At 42.6% G+C, this 25,279-nt stretch overlaps 1 protein-coding gene across 1 annotated transcript in view; it reads left to right on the top strand.

Annotated features, from left to right (window-relative positions):
- The window catches only part of dennd4c (DENN/MADD domain containing 4C), a 38,635-nt gene extending 14,021 nt beyond the window's left edge, over nt 1–24,614 (top strand). The window contains 34 exon segments of the mRNA XM_038732727.1: nt 1,561–1,871; nt 8,679–8,931; nt 9,019–9,088; nt 10,448–10,617; nt 10,787–11,028; nt 11,142–11,208; nt 11,339–11,397; nt 12,360–12,504; nt 14,058–14,233; nt 14,426–14,526; nt 14,895–15,119; nt 15,565–15,710; nt 15,927–15,965; nt 16,238–16,368; nt 16,490–16,622; nt 16,758–16,964; nt 17,100–17,228; nt 17,330–17,477; nt 17,599–17,721; nt 18,103–18,222; nt 18,363–18,494; nt 18,591–18,689; nt 18,692–19,680; nt 19,836–20,028; nt 20,149–20,246; nt 20,359–20,534; nt 20,710–20,868; nt 20,976–21,162; nt 21,260–21,370; nt 21,505–21,642; nt 21,726–21,843; nt 22,262–22,418; nt 22,564–22,628; nt 22,759–24,614. Coding sequence (XP_038588655.1) covers nt 1,573–1,871; nt 8,679–8,931; nt 9,019–9,088; nt 10,448–10,617; nt 10,787–11,028; nt 11,142–11,208; nt 11,339–11,397; nt 12,360–12,504; nt 14,058–14,233; nt 14,426–14,526; nt 14,895–15,119; nt 15,565–15,710; nt 15,927–15,965; nt 16,238–16,368; nt 16,490–16,622; nt 16,758–16,964; nt 17,100–17,228; nt 17,330–17,477; nt 17,599–17,721; nt 18,103–18,222; nt 18,363–18,494; nt 18,591–18,689; nt 18,692–19,680; nt 19,836–20,028; nt 20,149–20,246; nt 20,359–20,534; nt 20,710–20,868; nt 20,976–21,162; nt 21,260–21,370; nt 21,505–21,642; nt 21,726–21,843; nt 22,262–22,418; nt 22,564–22,628; nt 22,759–22,895 — 5,742 coding nt within the window. The 5' untranslated portion in view covers nt 1,561–1,572 and the 3' untranslated portion in view covers nt 22,896–24,614.
- Nucleotides 24,615–25,279: the final 665 nt, after the last annotated feature.

Below are 25,279 nucleotides of genomic sequence, written 5' to 3' on the forward strand. Positions count from 1 at the left end.
GTGTTCGCTGTGGCCGTACATAAAAGAGTCTTCTTTTTTTCCACCCCCCTGCCACAGCTGACTCACCACTGGAAAAAATGAACTTCCTGCATAGGTCCTAACAGCTCTTTGAAGGCGAGGTGGAGGTTTTTGCTTTAAGTTCCTCTTTCTTCTAAGGCAACCAGTTGCTCTTTGATGTTTTTGGGCGTGTTTGATAAGTCAAGTTTGGCACCGGAAAATTATTTTTATGCACCATATTTTTTTCTGTTTTTGATACAGTGATTAAAAGAAATAACTTCTTTTAGCCATGCATTTACTGTAGGTATATATTATGCTTGTATCTTCACTGCAGTCTTTGTAATTTTCCAAAGTTTGAAAATACAACACATGGCAAAGTTTTATTGTAACCACGATCTGAGTCACTGACACGTGGTGCCACGACTCAGTTTTTACTTGAAAAATGATTACAACTATCCAATTAAAAATGACAATGGACACGTTTGAGCAGCTCCAACCTTTTAACTCGGGTGTCGCTTGTGTTTTGTCACTCAAGTCAAATTTGTGACCCTGTTCCAAGTGTTTTATAGACTTTGTTGTCTGCTTGATCTACACTCCCTGTGGCATTTCTGAGCATTCCTCTGGGCCCGGCTGCTCTCCCCTGGTTCTCTGTAGCCGGTAACTCTCTCCACATAATTGGAGTGGTGCGGGGATGTAACAATGACAAGAGTGTTTGTGAACGTCAACAAATCTAGTCCCTTCATCACCCCTTGTTTTTCCCCCACTTTGTTTGCTTTGTTGTGGTGCAGCAGTCTTAAAGGATCCTTTTATTGCCTTGGCCACAGCATTACTTGGCATTCTGTGTTTGCTGGCATGTGTAATCTATCCCACTGTCCCAAAGTGAGTAAGAGCTTTGCTTTCACTAACATGAAGTGTTCTCCTTGGCTATAGCCTAAAGTACAGTATCTGTAGCTAAACACAGCATATATCTGTAATAGGGCTGGACAATAAAACAGTAACAATAATTATCATGATATAATGTTTTTCAATAACAATATAACAAATGTTCAAAAGTGTTTGATATTCTTCACTTGAATCACACATGAATTAGAAGTTGTTGTTGTTGTTGTTGTTTATTTTTTTGTTGAGGAAAAAGGACTGAAGCTTTTACTTAATTTATTCATGCATATTTGTTGACAAAGATTTTATCATAATTGTTTTGAATGTTGTACCTCAGATTTGTGAAGTGATCCACTGTTTGGCCTCAAGTGTTGACCATAAAGAAAAGTTTAAACCACAATTAATCATCGGGTTTCTTAAACTTTACTCAGGAGCAAAAACCTGCCTTAAAACTCGATAGAAATAACGACACTTGTTGTGATAATTATAGATATCCAATGATATGAAATGTTTTATCGTGATAACATTTTTGACCATATCATCCAGTACTACCTAATCTGTAAGTGTGACATAACCACCACAGCAGAGAAGAGAAGTCTTCTATAGGAGGGTTTGTTGACTATTAGGAAAACAAATGTACCCAAGTATATCAATCCAAATGAATCTCTATTTTCTTACTTCCAGGTGTACCCAGCCATGATCGAGGACAAGGGTCACCGCGTGACCGACTACTTTGTGGTGGCTGGGCTGACAGACAAGTCCACGCCCCTGGAGCAGGACCTGTCGGAGACCAAGTCCAGCGGGCCCAAGGCACCCATCACTGACTTGGCCGTCATTAACAAGTCGGCAGGAGAAACCGTGCCCGAGGGCTTCACTTGCATCGACAGCACCTACAGCGGCCAACCAGCCAACCTTAATCATGGCAGTCTTAAGAGTCCCGAGCTGTTCCTGTGCTACAAGAGGAGTCGAGGGAAGTCTCCTCTCATTGACATTGGGTGAGTCAGTTTGTTTATGTCACGGTTTGTAATCTGGCATGTAAATACGCCTGCAGCAGAAAGGGACTCTTCACTTCCTCAATGTTGTCTTCTGCTGTTCTCTCCGAGTTACAGTAGCTTTAGAGGCTCGGTGTGATGTTACGATGGAAACGGGTTGGAACAAGGAAGAAGCTTTTGGGGTGGGGGTGGGGGGTCTTTTTAAATACATTATGGCATGTCACAGTAGGAAAAGTGTAATAAATATAATAATGGCTGAATTCCATTTAGCTCCTTCAGTTTCAGGGTCCTGGTATAGTGAAAGGTGTCTAGTATTTTGTGTCCCTCAGAGTCATACTTAATGTAACTAATGTGTTTTTGGGGGTGGAAGGAAGAAGGTGTGTTGATTATTTAGTTCACTCTCCCCTGTTGCGTCATGGAGTGTTCTCCCGCTCAGCCACACCTCTTGGCTTCTATCCACTGATACAATTTCCCTGCTTCCTTCTCTTATCTTAAAAGAGGATACTCCCATTATGGTGCCCTTTTATCCAGACTGGTATGCCTAAAGCTGCCACTTGCTGTTCTAACTTGTTCACAGAGGAGCCAAACATGTTAACCTATATTTCATGATTAATGCTTTATAGCCGTTAACCCGTTTGTCCTGAATGAACTAGCAATATCAATGTCATTGAGAACAATGATGAAACCGCCCGAGGCATTTCAGGGCTCCACACACCTTACCCAATTTGTGTCACCCACTAACAAACTGGAGTTTCCTGTTACATTAGATGATCACTCTCTGAAAGATTCCCCTTCAAATTCAGGTCTTTCATTAAAACATGGTGTTGCTGTATAAAGATTACAACACATTGACTGCACTCCAATAGCTCTGTGATGATTCTGGTTAATTTCACATGTTAATGGTGTGATTCCCTACTGCTAAATGTAGCTGTAAACCATAGAAGTACATAAAAACCCTCGTGAAACCTTGCACCCGCTGGTGCTCTGAGCATAAACAGAAGATCATATGTCAAGTGTTGTTTCCTTTTAAAGGATTGCGCAATCCAGCTTAGCCTGCTAACAGACGTATGGAGTGGAGAAAATAGATCTGAAGCTATATTCAAGGATTCAAGTTGTCAAGCTGCTTTGCTTGTTTGATTGGTCGGAGCACCAAATCAGGCATTCAGTTTAATGAGACTGCATAGCACACAGGAATAGCTTATTTTCTGTGTTGCTGCAAACAGAGATAATATTAGGAGGCTCCTAATGTAAAATGCATGACTTTGTGGTCTGTTATTAATAAGTGATATGATAGCATGTTTTAATACAAATGCGATGTGTAGCTGTGTTCTAGCATTAGTTCACTTCCTGATGGTTCTGTTTAGGTTGAGTCACAACCGTAGTGGTGTAAATATTTTTGGCCATGTTCCCTTCCTGATCTGTTCCACCAGACTAAACAAAAAACTAGCAACATGTAAATCTTTAATTCCTCCTTCTGCCACCTCTGCTGTCAGTAAAGCCAGCACTTCCAGCCCGGGGCTCCGCAGCGTCACGACTCACTGTGCCCATTAGGACTCTGAATTTGTTGCCTAAATGAGAATTTGCTGGCAACTGTCCCCCTGGCCTCTTTAGGTTTGTCCTGCTCTCTTTTCAGAATAAATGGAGTGTTTCAGGACTATTATATCTGTGCTGGCTGCCCTGTAGCTTGAACAAGATTTAAAAGAAGTGTTTTGGGGTCTGTGTTAGTTTAAACAGGACAGCAATCAGCAACCACAGCTTTTGGCCTCCCACATTGCATTGTCCAGATGGGAAGGGAGGACATGGAGCATGCTACCATAGAAGCCCTACAGTCATGCAAAGCACAGCGGGACACTGATTGCTCTTCTGTCGGTAACTTTTAGCTGTGTGATATTCTACAGCAGGAGTGATTAAAAAGCCGAGCCTGGTAATGCACAAAACATGTTGGCAGTAATCCATTATTATTACATTCATTCAAACAAGTGTTTGTTTTGTGCTACGTTGGATATGAGAATCTTGATATGTTGCTCTTACTGCCTGGGGTTCGAATGAGTCAGCTGGTAAATATGTCTAATTCACATCACCCATTGAAGATGGGCTTCTTACCGGGGCCTCAACGGTAAGCCGGAGCTTTAAGAAGAAAGCCAGTGCTGCTGACCACACACTGAACCAGCCACAGTTCAGCCTCTTGCTCATTGTCTTTCAAGAATGCACTTTCCCCCCAAATCAGTCTGAATGGGGGACTGATATGTGTTTATGGCAGCATTTCAGTGCACACTTTTATCTGCCAGATTTGTACACCACTGTTAACAATTCAGTTTTTAAGAAATTGAAGAATTCTTGAAGTCTTCCATCCACATAACCCAGGTGATAAGTAAGTGGAAAGTGAAGAGTGCTTGAGTTTGTCTTTTTCCATGAACATAATGTTTTCTGACAGCTTGGAAGACTTGCAGCCGCATTAATCAATATTTACATACTAACAATGGATCAAATGACTACTGTTGTACTCGATCTGCCCAGCAACAAAACGTACACAGACAAAGTTAGCGACTAGCTGGTGAACACAGTGGAGCATTTAGCAGCTGAAGAGGCAGATATTTCCCTCAGGAGTTGGTGTAGACCAAAATGAGCTAAAAGGAGAGTGGATATACTTTTATTTATAAGGTGTCCAGAAGCACAACTCGAAATGAGTGCTAATATTACTTCATGTCCATCAGACACCATAATAACTTTATATTATGATGATTAGGGTTGTTAGTAATGATTATTTTCATTGTCTATTTGATCTGTTGATTCTTTTCTCATTGATTTGATTTGTTTTTAAGCCTATAAAATATCAGAAAATGATAAACTGTCACTCATTGTTTCCTAAAGCCCAAGATGATGACCCCAAAGATGTGGTTTTGTGCACCACCCAAAGATATTCAGTTTACGGTAATAGAGGAGTAATGAAACCAGAAGACTTTTCACATTTAAGACGCAGAGAATTTAAAAATAATGCAGCACACATACAAATGGGACATCCTACATTGGGCCTTGAACTTTAAAACTTTTGCTCATACTGCGTAGAGGATTGTGGGTCAGGATAGCCAGAAAAGTGTGCTGGTTTGCATAATGTAAAATGCGGCCGGATGCTGTAGGACATCCCTGGTATTTTAGGCATTTTACATACTACGTGTTATTCTGGCATACTGGGTGGAGTCTTTCATTGTCTTGTGTTTAGATTTATTACACAGTTTTTTACACCTTACCTGTTAACATCCCCCTTGTAAGATGTAAAGACATTTTCTTTTAGATGGTAATAATAATAATAATAATAATAATCCTTATTTGTAGAGCACTTTTCAAAAACAAGTTACAAAGTGCTTTAACAAGTGTAAAGAATAATACAAAAAAAAAACATGAGCATGAAAATTTTATATAAAATTAGTAAAATACAATAAAATAAAAGGGATAAAATAAAGTCAAATAAGATCGGGAAAAGCTCTCCTATAAAAGTATGTTTTAAGAAGGGACTTAAAAGAGTTCACTGACTCAGCCGACCTGATTTCCTCGGGCAGGCTGTTCCAGAGCCTCGGGGCCCTGACAGCAAACGCTCTGTCCCCTTTAGTTTTCAGTCGAGACTCTGGAACAGACAACAGGCCTCTGCCCGAGGATCTCAAGGTACGTGCTGGTGCGTATGGGACTAAAAGGTCAGAAATATAACAAGGCGAGAGGCCATGAAGAGCTTTAAAAGTGATCAATAGAATTTTAAAGTCAATTCTAAAGCATACTGGGAGCCAGTGTAATGAAGCTAAAATAGGAGTAATGTGGTCATATTTCTTTGTTCTGGTTAAAAGCCTGGCAGCTGAGTTCTGGACAGTCTGGAGTCGATCAATAGATTTTTGGGTTAAACAGGTGAAAAGGCTGTTGCAATAATCCAGGCGTGATGAGATGAAGGCGTGTAAAATGGTCTCGGTGTCCTTAAAAGTTAACATAGATCGAATTTTAGCTATATTTCTAAGTTGATAAAAACATGATTGAACAAGCTTTGTGGTGTGCTGCTCGAAATTTAAATTACTATCAAACCAAACACCAAGGTTCTTTGCCACAGGCTTAATGTGATTTACTAGGGAACCAGCAGATGGCAGTATTTGATTTGCCATCTGCTGGGACCCGATGACCAGGATTTCTGTTTTGTCTGAGTTCAGCTGGAGGAAATTATTTGACATCCATTTTTTAACTTCACAAAGGCAGTTGTTAAGTGAACTCAGCATTCCAGGGTCTGTGGATCTGACGGGCAAGTACATTTGTGTGTCATCAGCATAAATATGAAAAGAAATGCCATGTTTATGGATAATGTGTCCAAGGGGAAGCAGATACAAGGAAAACAAAATGGGTCCTAAGACCGACCCCTGAGGCACACCATATTGAACTGGACAGAATGAAGAGACATAGTTGTTTACAGACACGCAAAACTTCCTATTTGACAGGTAGGATGAAAACCATTCTAGAGCAGTACCAGAGATCCCCACCCAGTGCCTCAGTCTGTCTAACATGATGTTGTGATCAATGGTGTCAAAAGCAGCGCTAAGGTCCAGGAGTACAAGGACTGAGCACATACCTTCATCAGCAGACATTAAAAGGTCATTGGTGACTTTAAGCAGGGCAGTCTCAGTGCTGTGGTACTTCCTAAAACCAGACTGAAACTTTTCAAATATTTTGTTATTTTCCAGCACAGTGAGCAGCTGTTTGGACACAATTCTTTCTAGAATCTTTGCAATAAAAGGCAGTTTTGAAATTGGTCTAAAATTTTGTGGGAGGGAGGGATCTAAACCAGGTTTCTTTAAAAGTGGGTTCACGCAAGCCGTTTTAAAATAATCAGGGACACAACCAGTAGATAGGGAGCTGTTGAAAACAGAGATCAAATGGGGCCCAACAGAATCTATTACTTTTAGTAAAAATTTTGTAGGTATTATATCAAGTGGGCCGGAGGACACTCTCATTTGTGATATTGTTTTTAAAAGCTCAGACAAGTCGATGGGATAAAACTGGTTAAAACTCTGTTGTTGCTGGTGAGGAACCTCTGAGTAAGAGGCCACGGGGGTAATAGAGGCTCTGATTGACACCACCTTATTGGTAAAATAAGATAAAAACAATTCACAGTCATCATTACTTCCAGCTGAGGCACAAGGAGGGGTTGGGTTTACCAGCTGATCCACAGTGTAAAAACAGAAACCTGGGATTGTGTTTATGTGTAGTAATGAGTTCAGAAAAATAGTGTGTTCTCGCATCCTTAACCATTTTATTGTAGTTAGTAAATCCTTCAGACTGAGGTAATGGACTTGGAGATTGGATTTTTTCCATCTGCGCTCTGCTTTCCTGCATTCCCTTTTTAGGCTGCGAATGCTGTCATTTATCCAGGGTTGTTTACTAGCTGAGGACGTAGGCCTAACCTTTAGAGGAGCAGTAATATTTAGTGACGACAAGCAGATATGATTGAAGTGATCAACCAGATTGTTGGTGTTGGAATCAGACAGGTGTTGGCTTTGGCTCTGAAAGACTGCGCAAAACTTTGAAACACTTTGTTCATTAAAGATGCGACAACACATGGAGCTTGGTGAGGCGGCATGAGTAACAGGCAAATCGCAGCTAAAAACAATACATCTGTGGTCAGATATGGTCATGTCCACTAATTCCACAGAGGAAATGCTGACACCCAGGGTAAAAACCAAGTCCAGTGTATGACCACGGTTATGTGTTTGCCCTTTGACATGTTGTTTGAAGTTAAAAGAAGTGGCCATATTTAAAAAGTCAGTTGCATTAACATTGGTGGGGTCATCAACATGAATATTAAAATCGCCACAAAGAACAATTCTGTCATAATTTAAAACCAGAGTAGATAAAATGGTACCAATTGTGTGGCCCTCCCATTTTCTATTATGTTGTTCCTGGTGGTGACTGAAAACAGCACAGCTCATGAGATCATAACTTATTCTTAGATGTTTAGAACAAAACATTTGGTGCTGTTCATTCTTCTGCTGTATGAAAAACACCAACAACTTCAATACATGTGAAAATTGTGGCTTTCAAAGTCTCTGTGTTGTATTTGTCACTGTTCTGTTGTCTGCATACTGTCTGAAAGCATGACTTGGTACATAGCTGATGGAAATGAGAGATAGACACTAGTAGGAAGGTCATTCTTTAAATTTTGTTAAAATCTTTCCGTTTGGTAATTGTGCTTTGGAGGATTCCCTGGAAGCCTTTGCGTCAGACTGTTTAGGACATTAGTCAGGAGCTTGTAGTGGACACCTTCAACATTTTGGAGGCCACACCAACAGAAGACATCCGCCGTTTGGTGTGCCTGTTGTTGTTGTTTTTTTTTTTATGCGCCACACAGAAATTCCTATATTTTTCTATTTCACTGTGTTTGTTATTCTTTCCTTCTTGCTGTCTTCTTCAAACTTATGATTTGTTGTCTGTTCAAACTTGAATGTCCTTATTTTTTTGCTGTGTAAACTGCTGCTCCATAAGAATGTGAGTTATTTGCCTTTTGGCAGCAAAGCTTGTTTAAGAAATGAAAGCTATGCCAGAGAGCACAACTGATTCCATCACAGCACTCCGTCTGAGGCAGTTAATTGTCTATGAGAGCCTTGCAGTATTGCATTGCTCTGCGATCTGCCATCTTAATTTACACACCTTTTTGATGATTTATGCACTCTGAATCTTAAGACCTAAAGACAGCTCTACAGACCTACTCTCAAGTTACATCGTTATTTCTCTCTGCTGTCACTTTTGTACATAACCTTCAAAATGTGTTGCTGTGTTTATCAGTGTGCTGTATGAAGGGAAGGAGCGACTGATCCAGGGCTGCGAGGTCATCCAGGCCACACCGTACGGCCGCTGCGCCAACGTCAACAACAGCTCCGCCACCTCGCAGCGCATCTTCATCACTTTCCGCCGAGCGCCGCCCGTCCAGCCTCAGAACTCCCTGGCAGTTACGGACATCTGCGTCATTGTCACCAGCAAGGGCGAGACGCCGCCACATACCTTTTGTAAGGTGGATAAGAACCTCAACTGCGGCATGGTGAGTCTTTTCTTCCATAGATAGAACTTTTGCATCATCACTCCTTAGAGAGTACATTTGTAATATCTGTGTTTTAAAACTTTTCAGTGGGGCTCCAACGTCTTCCTGTGTTACAAGAAATCAGTATCTGCGTCCAATTCCATCAGTTACAAAGCTGGTGAGTAAACTTGTCAGATATCTTTGTGATGGCTTACAATGTCAGAAATTCACAGCAGTGTCGTCAGTGTTCTGCAGAAGTCTGCAGTTATATTGATGTGACTGTTATTGCACATTAGATAATAGAGCAATTGTTAGTTATGTTAAATTTATGAAAAAAAATTCATGTCGGAGAAAACAAGAGATCATGAAGTCTACTCTGTATAGAAACGATGCAGTGAGTAGTTAAAGGAAAAGTGTATGTGGTTCACAGTGCATAAAGTATTGTGTCTGAAGCCAAGAAACCATTTAAACAGAAACCCAGGAAATGGAAAACAAAAATGACTTAAATGAAAATACTAATACTCATGCTAAATCAAAATTATGAAATGGCAAGTAGTAAGTAAGGTTCTGACATTCAAAGTCACAGTTAGGAGATACTGAGTCATTATCATGAGATGAAGGGAATCTAAAGTTTGACATTTTAAAAATCAAAGTACTGAGATAATAAGTCAACATTTTGGCTTCTGAAGTCCAACATTATGAAGCGCTTAGTCAGAAAGAGATCAAAAATGTTGACAAACCCACTCATAATTTTGACTTGAGCATTTTATTTTGTCCTTTTAACATAATCATCTTTTTCTTTCTAGCAGAAATAAGCTGCCCTGTTAAATGATGTGATGTACTGATATTAAAAATGCAGTGCAGTTAGAAATGGTGCGGCTTTGAGTGCTGTCACAATCAGCCTCTGTTACTTTTTGTCTCAAAGCTCATGCGAGCGGCACCGTCAGATGTTATCTGTGATCTTGTTGTAGATAGTTATTGCTTGTTGCAGCTGGCATTTCTGAACTGTTTTGTGACATTTTCACCGACTGAATGCTTCCTTAACTGCTTGGCCTTTGTACCAATTCATTGTGCAACAGACGTATAATCAGTGTTCGTATGAATGTGTGCATGCACACACGCTGACTTTATCTGTTTGGCCGGCCTTTTTCCTGTGAGACGGCTGTTTATTCATCTCAGACAACTGCACTTCCTGCCACACCCAATATTTGTGTGTCTACAGGCTTGTTTTTGTATGCGCATGTTGACATAAGAACATTTGTGTCTTGTCAGAAAGGCATCTCACCAAACAACAAGTTACAAAGGAGCAGAACAGTTATTTCCTGAAAATGAAACCACAGTATTCTGACTGATTACTACTTTTCATCCGAAATGACAAAAAGGGAGCTCTCTTTTCTTAGAGCCTCTATTTTTTAATGTTTGCAGAGAAATAAAGCCAGAAGTCTAGCCTGTCTATCGTACCTGGTCTTGTTCTACACTACTACATCATAACAACACTTGTATACAGCCATCATTTGTGTTTTCCTTTGTTTTCCAGGTCTCATCTTTCGTTACCCAGAAGAGGACTATGAGTCTTTTCCTCTGTCAGAATCTGTCCCTCTGTTTTGTTTGCCCATGGGTGCCAAGATCGAGTGTTGGGCACCAAACACGCGTGATCCTCTGCCCGTCTTCTCCACGTTTGTCCTAACCATCTCTTCTGGTGAAAAGGTGAGGTGCAGCAGCCAAGAGCAAGCTGTCATTGATGTAAAAAGAAACTTTCTTTTAATGAAAGGAGGATTGTTATTGTGATTCAGTGTACTCTTTGAAAAGACCTTTTCTATCAAGGTTAAACTGGCGAGGGTGCCAGGATGTTACAACATGACTCTCTCGGTTGCAGGTGTATGGATCAGCCATCCAGTTCTACGAGCCACATCCAGTGGATCTGTTGAGCGAGAAGCAGAAGATCCAGCTAGGCCTGCTCACCACGGTGGAGAAGAAGATGATCCCCAATCGGCCCGTGAACACCAATAAATGCATTTGCCTGCTCTCCCGCTGGCCCTTCTTTGGGGCCTTCCGCAAGTTCCTGATGTTCCTCTACAAGCTCTCCGTCTCAGGCCCACACCCACTCCCTATTGAAAAGTAAGAATACACTTACAGATATCGTTGTGGACATTAATACTAAGCTAGCTTGAATGTAGTTGTATATGTTTGTGAAAAGAATTTGAAGACATTTTGTGTATTTCTTTCAACAGGCACATCTCACACTTCATGCATAATGTGTCATTTCCTTCCCCTCAAAGGCCAAGAATATTAGTCCAGGTGACGTCTTTTATCTCTGTATATTGTTAATAATTGTCAATCTTGTTGATCAAAAATATACTTTAACATGTGTCTTTTTGTCTTTGCCATCTAATTCCTTATATGAACATTACAACACCTTTCCTTTCAGCTCTCGGCACATGACACTTTGATCCTCTCCCAGCCTGTGTGCACACCCTTACCCCTCAGGTACAAAAGTCTTTGCTTTGCAATTTTATTTCTTCCTCTTCATACTTTGACAATTTTTGTTTCCATTGCAAGCCAAACGTAACTGTCCTTCAGTGCTTTGTCTTAAAGAAAAACAGCTGAGCAGGCTAAAAGAAAAAGACCAGCGGAGTGCATTGTTCCAGGGAAAAAAAGCAAATGCATTCATTCAGTTAGTTAGTTTTTTTTCCCCCAGTTTTTTATTTTTCCAGGCCTCACTCTAAAAACAGCCTTGGGCATCATCAGTTTTGAGACCTTTTCCACTGATGCATTTCATAAATGGCAAAACTTGATATGAGCACCTCAAGCAGTGACTCTGGCCTCTTGCCTACCTTATGTAACCTTGACAACCCACAAAAATTTTGATTTTCAGGCATTTGTTAAAGCTAATTGCTAATTGGTATTCAATGAGACAAAATCTGGATTTTTGAGTCACAATTCCAGCGCCCTCTAAAAGGTCATATTAGGTTCTGAAAACAACTGCATTAGAAAAACAAACAATGGATCAAGTAGACTCTTGGCGACAGCTTAATAGGATATTGTCTTAATAACATTAGAAAATGCTGTACATCCTTGGAAATGACTGTCAAATTGAGTCAGTGCCACAGAGTCTCAACAGAAGCTTTCCATTATAAGCTTAACAAATCAAGTATGACTTTCAGGGTTGTTGGATTGCATTATATTGTAAGGTGAGAGTGCTGTTTTGTCCACCATTCCATTTGCATATTTCAGAATTAACCATTAACAACCATTTAAAGTTGCACTCAAACTAATTGTTTCCAGTTAGAATTTTCATTATCTACCTTTGTTTAGAGAAGATCTGAATGACGGCATTTCTCTCTTGTCTGTCTCTAGTTACCTTTACTCCATCAATTTTTTTTTTTCTCCCTTGCTGTCCCAAACTAATCAACTCGCTCATCTCCTCTGTGCTCTCCATCCCACGTCAGTGGGGCAGACTACGGCACTCTGCTGATGAATCTGGGCTCCGAGAACTGCGCCACGCTGCTGCACTTTGTCCTGCTGGAGAGCAAGATCCTGCTGCACTCACTGCGGCCCGCTGTGCTCACTGGAGTGGCCGAGGCTGTGGTGGCTGTGAGTACGCTCCACCATACAAGCCACACTCCTACTCTCATATTCAGTAGTACTAGTGGCAAGATTGAGTTTTAGCAACATTTGCTTAGCTCTTCAGTTCAATTCAGTTTACTTAATTTCGGGTCAGGTTGCATAGTAATGAAAGATAAGATCTGACCATTCTGTGCCTTTTTTATGGCTACACCATATCTGAGCAGTATACAGGGGCTTACAGCAAGTCATAAACAGCCGGACCCTCACTTTACTGACCGCATTAGAAATGTATGTACAGATTTGTTTATCAGATTAATAATATTGTCGATATATGTGTATCTCTATCTAAAAAAATAGTGGTGAAGACCTAACTGCTTACTTTAAAAGCTTCTCTACTTAAGTAATACTCGAGAAAATCCTACAAGTATCATAGATCATCGTTGTTGGGATTTACCTGCTCTGTAGGGAGGGGAAAATAACCAAATTGTCTGCATACATAAAAACAATTATTATGGGATTATCACAAACACAGCCTGTTTCATAAACATTCAGGTGCCCAGGCAAGTCACCCTTAGAATAAAAGACAGCACTACTTCATCTGAACTGCATAGTCTCATTGGCATGCTAAACCACAAAGCATGCATTACATGTATATGTAATTCCTCTAACACTGTTTTTTCTTCATGGTTGATTTAATCAGATGCTTTGAAAGCATTCTTTAAAAGCACATAAACATGGTGGAACTGTGCAGCACTAATTTACTTTGATGAGGGTAACTAACAGCCAGGTGTAACACTGTGAATGACAAACACCGTAAAACATCCAGCAAGAAGAGGAACAGGCTTTTGACAAACACGTTTTCGATGTTCAGTTGTAATGTATTGTGTCATCGACCTTTCTTACATTTAATTAAAAATCCCTATCATATTCACTTATACTATACAGACAATTACACAAGTCAAAGCAATGCTACTAATTATTTCATCTATTCTACTCACAACATGGAACTGGTAATGAACTGGGGATTTACACTTATTTATTCCAAAGTTGTTTACTTAAATATTTTGAAAGTCCTCAAAGTCAGAGACCATAAAGTCTAACAATTCTATCTTTTGTTCCTTTGAATGTTGTGCATTTTGTTTGCATATGAAGGCATCTCAAAAAAATAAAAAAAATAAAATTATTGTCTGAAAAATCTCATAAAACATCAATACACTTGTCAACATTTAATCTTAAAACAACGACAATTACATCATCAAACAATCATTTTTAATATTGCCACTTCGGCCTTTGACGTATTTTTCAGCAAGATTGGTTGTTGATTCTCCAGTTCCAACATAATTGAACTTTGCCAACCATGTATGTTTGATTACACAGGATGTCACAATCCTCAAAAATCCCCCAAATACATCTAGTGTCACAATAAATCAGTTACAATAAAGAAGCGCTATTTCTTATGCAAGTGAGAATTTGTCCGAGTTGCCCAAATTTAATTCTGGAGTCTGATGCAGACTTTCTTCTCCTTTCTTATTGTCAGCCCGGTTGTTGTAATTGTGCTTCTGTCTCTTGTCTCTCCTCAGATGATCTTCCCCTTCCAGTGGCAGTGTCCCTACATCCCCCTGTGCCCGCTCTCTCTAGCAGGTGTCCTCAACGCTCCATGTCCTTTTATAGTGGGTGTGGACTCTCGCTACTTCGACCTTTACGACCCCCCAGCAGATGTTGTCTGTGTGGATCTGGACACCAACACTATCTACCTGTATGTTGTGCTTTGATATTAAACCCATGTCACCGCCTGCTTTGTGCTGCATATAAACAGCTCTCATAATGTTTAACTACTGCCTCACATATTACAGCAACACATTTGTTAGACCACCACATAGCAGATGATTTATGCTCCGGCTCTGCTATTACTTCCAGCTAACTGCCTTTGTGGTATTGTGTGTTACAGGTCTGACGAAAAGAGACACAGCAACTGGAAGAACCTCCCAAAGAAGCCCTGCAAGAGTCTCGTTAACTCACTGAGCAACTTGCACCACCAGCTGGCCACAGGTACAAACTGCATCTCACCTCCTCTTGTAGCAAAACCTTCAGAGAAGGGAATGGACCAAAAAATCATGACATTATAATCTCATATATAAAAAAACTATTGACACTGAAAAATTGAATACTGGCTACACAAAACTTATATAGTGCTTTCCAAAACAAGTTTATAAAGTAAAAGGATGATTTACTGAAACAACATAAACATAAAAGAATAAAACATAAGAGAAGCATTTGGTAAAGTTAAGATAAGTTAAGCTAGTTGAAAGATAAAAGCACATTTGTATACACTCTCTCACACACACACACACACACAGACACACACAGATTTTGTATAGATTGGTCCAACTGACCTCAAAATTCATTGTGTGTTTTAGTTTCAGTACGTCAAACAGGTGAGGAAGGCTCAGCAGTGGACATGACCCCCATCGAGGCGGACTTCACATGGCACAAGAAGAAGACGGCCCTGGAGATGGAAATCCAGGAGGCCTTCCTTCGCTTCATGGCCTCCATCCTGAAGGGCTACCGCTCCTACCTCAAACCTATCACCCAGGCGCCCTCCGAAAAGGCCACGGCCGCGGACTCCCTCTACGACCTGCAAGGTAAACGAGTGATTGAGCTCGCTTTTCAAATGTGTGGAAACCCGGGTAAAATCGACATGTGAGTGCTTATGTACAGCCTAATACGATGCTTGTTGAAAGCTTCCTGGCTTTGTAACCTATGCATAATTTAGACCTTTAAATTGGATTGCTTCACTGATGTTTAATTTTATCACTATTTCTATTTCAAGGAGCATTCACTCAAGTGTTTTTAGAAATCAATCACCAGTCTCATCAGCTGTAAGAAGACTTCACTAATGCCTGTTGCTGGGAAATGGGTTCTCACCTCCATTTAGCTTCACTGTTGCAGATCAATTTTAGATACAGATAGAATGAAGGAAAAAGGTTTGAAACACAGCTTATTGAAACGCTGTTGTTACAATAAGCTGTGTAGTTTTTGAAGAGGGACAGATAAAGAATACATTGAAACCCTCTTGCCTTCCTGCAGGTTTCCTCAAAAGCCGAGACCGCGCCCACCAGAAGTTCTACTCCCAGCTCACCAAGACCCAGATATTCATCCGCTTCATTGAGGAGTGCACGTTTGTCAGCGACAAGGACACTGGCCTGGCCTTTTTTGACGACTGCGTGGAGAAGGTGATTACCGACCCAGCGTCAGGCCGGTGTCGGATACATACATGCTGGTTTTGTGCTGTTTTGTTTTTCCTCTTCCACCTGCGGTTTCCTTCTATGAACAAGCCTTTGTTTTATGTTGTTTCATTGGCAAAATAACTTTGTCCACTGGGAAACTAAGGAAGCCAGAATTTCCTCTGATTCATTCTGTTCCCTTTGCTCTCCTTCCTCTTCTTGCAGCTTTTTCCCTCTGATAAAATCACCGACAAGAGCACCAAGGTAATCAATTACACAGTAATCAAATTTCCCTGCACCCTGTTTTATGTTTTTAACTAACATTAAAGGTGGCATGTCCTGCTTTTCTTCTATCCTTAAATCCTAACCACATTCAAATGAGCGTGTTTTACTGCCTAACTGGAAAAGCATAATAGATTGTAATATGCTTGTAGTTGTTTGCTTTCTGCCATTAGACAGGAAATGACCTGCTTTTTGTCAAACTCATGTCATCGATGTCAGCATCACTAAGACTCAGGATGTGATCCTCTCCGCAGGTTGAGGGAGAGTCATCTGAGGATACGAGACTGCTGGAGCTGGACGAGTCCCAGAAGAGCGAACACACAGTTTTCGTCATGCCCCCTGAACCTTTAGTGGATGATGGAACTGAACCTGCCCCCAGATACACGTAAGTAATTTAACTTAGACTTTATTAGATAGAGAAGGCCGGATTAAAAATAAACCCCAGAAAAAGTCTTACGTGACCTTGCAACAATCCTATTTCAACAATCCTATTTCTCATCCTCCAGCTATAAAAGTTTCCCCAGGCTGCAGATGGAGCTGTTTGACCGTCCAAGGGAGTTAAGACCAGCACTTAGCACCAGAGCAGCAGGGGCCAGTCTGTCCAGCAGCCCTGCATTACTGGCTAAAAGGACAAAGCAGGTGTGCACACACTCACACAGTCACACTAACTAGTAGCAGCAGTACACTGTTACTGAAATACACTTATCCTCAGTCCTCGTCAACCATTAATGTAAAAAAAAGAAAACCTTTAAATGTCCTTGCATGATCCAACAGGAGATCAAGCTAGCATATAAGATGGCTAAGAGGTTTCACACCAACCCTCCGCTGTGGGCCCGGTGTCTGTTCAGTCACTGCTACAGCCTGTGGTTCATCTGCCTGCCAGCAAGCATGCGACTGGCAAAGTCTAAAAGCCGTGCCATGCAGCAGGCGTACAACGTCCTCCTGAAGATGAGGACCACTGAGGTGGAGGTGCTGGACGAGGTAAAGTCTTTTAAAGAGACTTTTTTTTTTTTTACCAACATGCTTTTCCTGAAGATTTTCATAGGTCTGCATGTCTCATGGTGTGATACGTTTTTATCAATGAATGTTTCGTGTTTTTATCTCTGTGTCATTCAGGTGTGTTACAGAGTGGTGATGCAGCTCTGTGGCGTGTGGGGTCTTCCTGTTATGGCTGTGAGAGTCCTCGTTGAGATGAAGAAAGCAGGAGTGCACCCGAACGCCATCACATATGGATACTACAACAAGGTCACACACATAGCCTTTTACTTTACTAAACCACATCTCAAAGGACTGAAAGCACTTCACTACACACGCATGTCCTCACCCTTTAGTCTGTCCCCCCGCAGGCCGTCTTAGAGAGTCCATGGCCGAGTAGAAACCGTAGTGGCCTCTTTATGTGGACGAAGCTGCGCAATGTGCTCCGTGGAGTGGCCCAGTTCAAGCACGCTCCTCACCGGACATCTTCCAAGAAGGGGCCCACACTTAACCCAACAGGTGGGAATGGAATATACAGTATGACAGGGCTGCATAAAGGGAGACTCGTACTTCTGTTTCGTCTTATTCTGTTTCCTTGTTTCTGACCCACTTTTTTCTTTTTGTGTCCTTCTGTCTTTAGCTACTGCTGACCGTTTGAGTCATGGAAGCGCTGACAGCTCAAGTGAGGTCAACGGCGAGGAACACAGCCTGTTTGCCCACAGCCACAGCATGGAAGACACGACAGACACCCACTGTAGTACAGGTACTGATGCCCTAAAGTTACTAGGGTTGCAGGTGTAAAGCTTTAACAACTGAGGGCTTGTGTGTCCTATGTGGCTCTGATCATTGCTGAGATGTGGAGATGTTACAACACCAGCAACCACAACATCCACGTCCAATATGTTGTGAACAAATCCATTTTTATTTTATACCAATTATATAAATCTGGCTGTCTGACAAAGTCACTGTATTCCCATGTCTTAGCAGTGAAGAAGGTGAGCCTACTATTACAGAGTCTAAAATAAAAGCCAAGACTGTGAAAGGAAGACCCAGGGGTCGCAAAAATAAATAAATAAAGCAAAGCATATTTCCTTTAATTATATCCTCTAGGAAAAATTGTTTGTGTGATTTTTGTAATCCACAGGAAGGCAGTCTGATCAAGGCTACGGCTCCAAGGATGAGTTACACCAGGAGCTGGCAGAGCCTTCACACACTGCTGTCCTTTCCACTGAAGAGAGAAGCATTACCACAGCACAGCATAATGGTAAAGATAAGCTTCTTCCACTCCGAAACGGTCACATCCACTTCTAGTTCTGCATTTAAAGGTTGTGTGTGTGTAACAGAAACCCCATTTCCTCCTTATACATAGATGTTGCTGTGTTGACTATGTGCTTTTATAACCAGGAGGTGACATTGCCAGCTCGGTGGACAGTGCTGTAGCAGTAGCAGAGCCCCCCAGTCCTGTTGATGTGCTGGCACCTGTCCCCAGTATTGTGAGGCTGTCCACTGGGAGCTTTGATGGTGGCAGAGAAACGGGTGAGGAGAAAGTTTAACTAAGAAATTCCTTTTGCTTTAATTGTAAGTTTTCAAATGAAAAAGGACTCGCTCATTTTATCTGTACACATTCTGCAGGTACAGGGAGCTTGTTCAGGAGAAACAGCAAGAATGACAACGTGTCTCTTCCTGATGATGATGCCTCACTGGCATCGGGGGATGTAGCTAGCCAGCCTCAACGCAGCGGCAGAAATCCTTTGCTGAACGCAGCTGTAGCTTCAGTGCTGAAACCCGCGCTGGGATGCTGCTAGAGAAAGGCGTGGACCACATGGCCAGTCAGATGGGTGCCGATGCCCGCATCCTGGCTGCCGCGCTCAGTGGAGGCCAAAGTCCACCCCCAAATAATGTGCCCAAATCCCTTTTTAAAGACCTGGAGGAAGAGCCTGAAGATGACCAGGGCTTGACATTGGGGAAGCTGCCAGAGGAAGAGGGTCCGGGAGCACCAGAAGAAGGGAAGGGAGAAGACATAGAGTCAAAGGGGTCTGAGGTGAAAATGGAGAAACGAGAGAGGAAGCACACTGAAACACATGAGGATGACTCTGGGCTGCGAGGAGTGCCCCTGGAGAGGGCGGACGTGCAGGTGGGTGCCGACCCACTTTCCCTCCTGGTGACCGAGAGCGAGGAGTCGGCCTCTGTCACCAGCCAGGAGCTGCCGCGCTCCATGCCTGCTGTGGTGTCCCGCAACCTGGCCGAGGAGATTGAGATGTACATGAGCCTGAGGAGCCCCCTGGGCGTCAAGTCCTCCAGCATGGAGCTCCAGCAGGCCCAGGGAGACTCCACCGACACCCCACAGCCCAAACTGTCTCTGGAGCGCCGGTCCAGCCTCCCCGTGCCTCCTGTCAAAACTCCAGCTGGCTCACCGGGCGATACACCCAAACGCAGCCCCTCCACTGTTACTCGCTCCAAGACTTTTGCTGTAAAGACAAAGACCCCCGCCAGCGCTGTGGGTAGCCCGGGTCCTAGATCATCCTCATTGACGGCGCTGGTCAAATCCTCCCAAGGAGGGTCGTTGGGCTCAGTCATCAACTCCATTTCAGGCATTAAGATGGACACCCTCTTGTCGGGACCTAAAATTGATGTTCTTAAGTCAGGCATGAAGCAGGCGGCAAATGTGGCCAGTAAAGTGTGGGGGGCAGTTGCTTCAGCTTACTCCTACTCAGATGACGAGGCAAGTGTCATTAAACAAAAGATTTATCAATAGACATTTTAAACACGTTTTCATTTTATTGTTTTAGCTTTATTAGCTGATTAATTCTGACCAGAACTGTGTCAGTCACCAGTGATAATTTAAAGCAATCCTCTGAATCCAACTTTACTCTGCAGGATGAAGAAGCTCAGGGTGGCGGCGGCTTCCCGTCTCACCTGGATGAACACCTGCTGGCTGCACACGAAGTAGATGACAGTCCTGACAGAGGTCCCATCCCCGGGTTGGTGGCCAACGGTCTAAACCAGAGCTGCACCAGCCTGGGCAGCAGCAGCGGCAGCAGTGACACAGGCCGGTGGGCCCACCAGACGCGTAAGCACTCATTCTGTAGTGCAAATACATGATGGCACAGGAAGAGAAGGACCTAATGAGGTCAGCTGGCCTGTGACAAGAGTAATCAAAGTCTGTTGGTCTGTTTGTCTCTATCTGTAGATCCAACTCCTGGACGAGTGGGCAGGGGTCCAGACTCTGAGCAGTGCTCCTCACTTCACGCTTCCTCGTCAAGCATTTACCAGAACTGCGCACTGGAGGTCAGACACGCTGTACACACGCAAACACACTTTTTCCTGCTGCTCTGCTTTCACTGCCAACATGTACATCGGAATAACTCCTAACTGGTTGGACCTATTTCACCGCTGCCAGGTGCTGATGTCCAGTTGCTCCCAGTGCCGCTCTTGTGAAGCCCTGGTGTACGACGAGGAGATAATGGCGGGCTGGACAGCTGACGACTCCAACCTGAATACCACCTGCCCTTTCTGTCGCACAGCCTTTCTCCCCTTGTTGCACGTGGAGTTTCATGACTTGCGCACAATGACCGGGTAGGAATCTGTTGTCTTAGAATTAAGTATATGATGTGTCGTCAGGACATTAAAGTAATTTAAGATGAATTATAAAACCGAGTGTGTCACGTACAAACTTCTTTTTACAGTGCGAGCTGGACATTTTTTTCCCCTAACAAATGCTAATGGACTATTCTGTGATCATCCCTTTCAGGTTCTACATGAATCCCAGTGCCTCAGGAGACAGTATCCACAGCACCAACGCCCAGCCCACAGCGAGCAGCTCGGCTGACATTAAGACGCCAGACCTTATCACTTTCCCTGAAGAGGAACCCAGGGAGACTTCAGCTGATCAGCCTGTAATACAGAAGAGGTATACACAACACCACATCATGTGAAACACCTTAAGCACCTCGAATTACAGTTTTAGATTTGCAATCTGACGCCAAGAAGCTAAATACTTGCCTGTTGTGTTTCTAGTCTGATTCCAGAGCCAGTGCAGTCAGATCCTCTGGGTCTTGTGGAGCACCAGCAGCAGAAATGCATTGGGACGTCACTGACACGCAGCAACAGTGTGGGTGGGCCTCTGCAGAGCTTGGACTACTCCCAGAGACCCGGACATGGCGTCTCCACCACCAGCCTGCCCTGCAGTCTGCAAGAGGTGTCGGTCAGTGCCCCTTACTGTCACAAACCAATCCCATTGTGCCTAAATATTGCAGAGCAATGCAATGAAAATGATTGGTGTGTCTGTGTGTGTTTGGCAGGATGGCATGGGGACTAAACGGCCAAACCCCAAGCCTGTGTCCGTACCATACCTCAGCCCCTTGGTGCTGCGCAAGGAGCTGGAGACCCTGTTGGAGAATGAAGGAGATCAGGTAAAGTACTCACATACACGCATAATGTCGCTGTTTGCTTAACAGATGTCTGCCACACAGCTGTGAGACATGACACGAGATCCTGAGGTTTGCTGCTCATTGGCAACTCCAACTTCTCTACCCTGTCTGCCCAGGTGATCTACACCCACAAGTTCCTCAGCCAGCACCCCATCATCTTCTGGAACCTGGTGTGGTATTTCCGTCGTCTGGACCTGCCCACTCACCTACCTGGTCTGATCCTTACTTCTGAGCACTGCAACAACGGAGTACAGGTCAGAGACTTAATCCTCTATCATTGTTCTTTCAGTCTCTCGTGTTATGGCTGTCCTTCATCTTTCCCTATATGTCTTTGCAGCTGCCCCTGACGTCACTGTCCCAGGACACTAAGCAGGTATACGTCCAGCTCCTGTGGGACAACATCAACCTGCACCAGGAACACGGAGATCCCCTCTACCTGCTCTGGAGGTCCTTGTGTGAGTGTGCGCACACACACACACACACACACACACACACACACACACACACCAGATGGTAGTCCACCTTTCTGTATTAGCCATTTACTGTGGCTGAGATCCTTAAACACCATAATTAATCCTTAATGCACTACAAGAATAATTTCTGATGGATTCATGTTTTGTAGAAACCACCTACCACTAAGGGGAGACAAAATACTTGCAGTTGCTTTGATTTGTATTATTCAAGGCCTTTAACTTGGTTGGCATTGTTTGAAAAGTCAGATTCATATAATAATTCATTTATTTTATTGATCTATTGTTGAAACTGCGGCAAGAACATTGCATATTTTACCTCCTTGGATACAATGTCACTGTTGGCCAGAAGAGGTCCGACTTGAGGTTTCTTGCTAAAAAAATGATGTGGTGTTATCTTTAGTGGAGAAGAAAGGGACGTTGGCTCCTACAGACCACCAGGAGATCCGTAACCTCCTCAACACAATTGTTCGCAACATCCAAACCAACGACGTCTACGGGCCAATCAACCTGTTGATCCGAGAGATCAAACGGCGCCCAGAGGGTGTCAAACGGCAGAGGTCGGATGTAGCTCTTCTTGAAGCGCTTTTTACTTCTTTTAATTGGTTCAAGATTTTGCCCGCAAAGCATTTGACAGTTTATATTCTTGTAATGTAAATGAAAACACCTCTGATGTCTCATTTCTGTGTCTTGTATTTCTCCCAGGAGTATCTATAGAGAAATATTGTTCCTCTCACTGGTGGCCTTGGGGAGGGAGAACATCGACGTAGGTGAGTGACTGTGTGAAAGGCAAAATCAACCCTTTACACACCATGACGTAGCTGTTTTACAGAATCTGAAGGTGGTGAAAAAGACTGAAAGGTTCCTAAATTGCATCATGTCATCTTGATTTATCTGCAGAGGCCTTCGACAGGGAGTACCGCCAGGCTTACGACGAACTGAGCACCGAGCAGCTCAAGTCTTTGCACCGCATGGATCGACCGCCAAGCGCCAGCGTCCAGTGGTGCCTTAAATGCTTTGGGGCCCCGTTCATCTGAGCACCAACACCTGTGTCAGCGATGAAAAATCTGACTGGCCAAGTGTGACAGCAGGATGGGAAGGATAGGCGGTGGGCCGGGGTGTGAGCGAAAGTTTTGGTTGTATTTAAACACCTCCAGTCGCCCAAACATGGTACTTCTTCTTTCCCTTGTCTTGGAATATGCCCACTGTCTGCTTTTTTACAACCTTATCATGTGTTTCCTCTGCTTTACGAGCAGCTACTTACAGGTGGGACTGTTTCTTTAAATTGCTTTGAAAGCTGCAATCTTTTGGGGACTAGTTGAGGTGCGTTTCTTTACAGATGGTGTATAGAATGATTAATCACTGTACAGAATGTATCGACTGCCCCTATGGTGATGTGTGTGTGTGTTTGTTTGTTTGCGCAGCCGTGTTTTTCTTGCAGTCATTTCCCTGTCTCGTAGCCTTTTGCCCACTTTGCTTTAATCTGTCTTAATTATCCCCTGACTGTTCCTTTGTGCACTTTCTAAATCAAACAAACCGTAACTCAAGTCCACCTGTCTTTTTGTACATATTGTTTACTTGGGGGGGGGGTAAAACCAGGGGCCTATTATTTTTGGAGCCCTCGATGCTTCATCTGTTTTTGTGATCCAAGTCTTAATGAATGTTCCAGTTGTTTGTACATGTACAGGTTCAGAGTGAGGCTCTCTGTCTGTGTAAATATGTTGGAAGCACAAACGTAAATGGGATAGGACAATCACTAATTATCAATCACTAAAATTCATTTGACAACATTCCAGGTTCCCTGCAGTTAAAACAGGTCTTTAAAGAAGTATTATTGATCTCTGCAACAACGCCAGCCAAGTGGAGGTTAAAAGACATACCACACAACTGATTCCCACACATTAAAACAAGACACACGTTCTCCTGCAGGGAAAGAAAGCGTGGTGACGAAACAGTTAGTCCAACTTGTGTTTTTAATATCTGTATTTTTTTAACAGTAACATACTGTACTTGTTCTGCTAATATGTCTTATTGTAACTTAGAGCTGTAACTTAAATGTACTAGGACTATTGCTCACTCTAGCGTAGAATGAACCAGAAAGGATTTTTTTTTTTTAAATTGGATTATTTACGACAAGATTGCTTTTATGGTTTACAAAGTAGCTTTGGATGATATTAGCAATTAGAGCTTTATACCGCAATGGGCTTATTCAATACTGCTGACGCTGTGTTAAGAAAGAGCGAATTTTACAACATGACATTCCACTACATGTTGAAACAGACAGGAAAAAAAGCTAAGTGATGTGATAAACAGTTGGGAAATGGGTGTAGTTTGTCCTGTTGTAGACTTGGGAGAGTGATTTGTACAGATATTGTGAAATATTCGATTTGCACTGCTTAGATTAAAACCGGACCTTCACCCAGGATGAGGATGAGATGAGACGACCTCAGTATATTAACAAAATACAGTAGTTTTTCCTCCAAAACAAAAAGAAATTCTCAATTATTTATTTTTGTATTTGCCATTTGGATTGCAGACAGTGTAGTAACTTAGCATTTTTATGACTAACAATCCCCCTTTTCCCTTTTAGTCCTGTACTGAATTTGTAAATTTGACCTTCTTATGGCAGAGGATGTACAGAAGAGAGACTGTTCTTTAACAATAGATTAAGTGATCTCTTTACCGTCCTGTGGAAAGGAACTGAATGTCTACACTTAAGTGTGTTGAAATAAATGAGTTTGTGAACTGATTGGAAACCAAATGTGTATATTTTTTGTCTCTGTGTTGAGTAGAATTTGTACAGTTTACATGAGAGGCTACAGTGATTCATGTTATTTAGAGTATATTTTCAGGCGGCAGATAGTTTGAGCCTTTGACATCTTCCTTCATTCTTTTTGATTCTCTGGCCAGCATCAAATTCCCTCACAAGTACATTCTCATATTCTCATTATGTCCTCCCAAATCTTCCTCCGTCACTGGTCTCAGTTGTCATACCTGTTCCTCACCAAAGATGTCTTTTAAAGTCACTGTGGGTCTGACAGACAAGGGTCATCAGCTAGAACTTCAAGTCTGATATTTTCCAGAATTTCCTGCACATTATAGTAGATGGCTTCAGAAATGCATGGCTCCTTTAATTTCCCTTTTAAATCCTCTGGGGTCAATTTTGTCTCTTAACCTAGAGAAAGGCCTTTAAGAGTGCATGTAGGACTACAATGGAAGCTATATCACAAAAACACAACAGGGTCTTCACTTTGCACTTCTCTGTGATGGCTGCAGCCAATGATACAGGGGTGGCCACTTTTGCCTGTCCTTTTTTTTGTTCATCTGGGAGGCTGCATTATCCAAGCTACAGTATCCTGAATGGCTGAGAAAATCCAAGACACATGTAGTAGTGTTAAAAAGGTTCTCTCACATTTGTACA

Source organism: Micropterus salmoides, unplaced genomic scaffold (genome assembly GCF_014851395.1).
Source record: "Micropterus salmoides isolate LMB-PRFRI ecotype aquatic unplaced genomic scaffold, ASM1485139v1 Ms_hic_scaffold_2, whole genome shotgun sequence".
Lineage (NCBI taxonomy): Eukaryota > Metazoa > Chordata > Actinopteri > Centrarchiformes > Centrarchidae > Micropterus > Micropterus salmoides.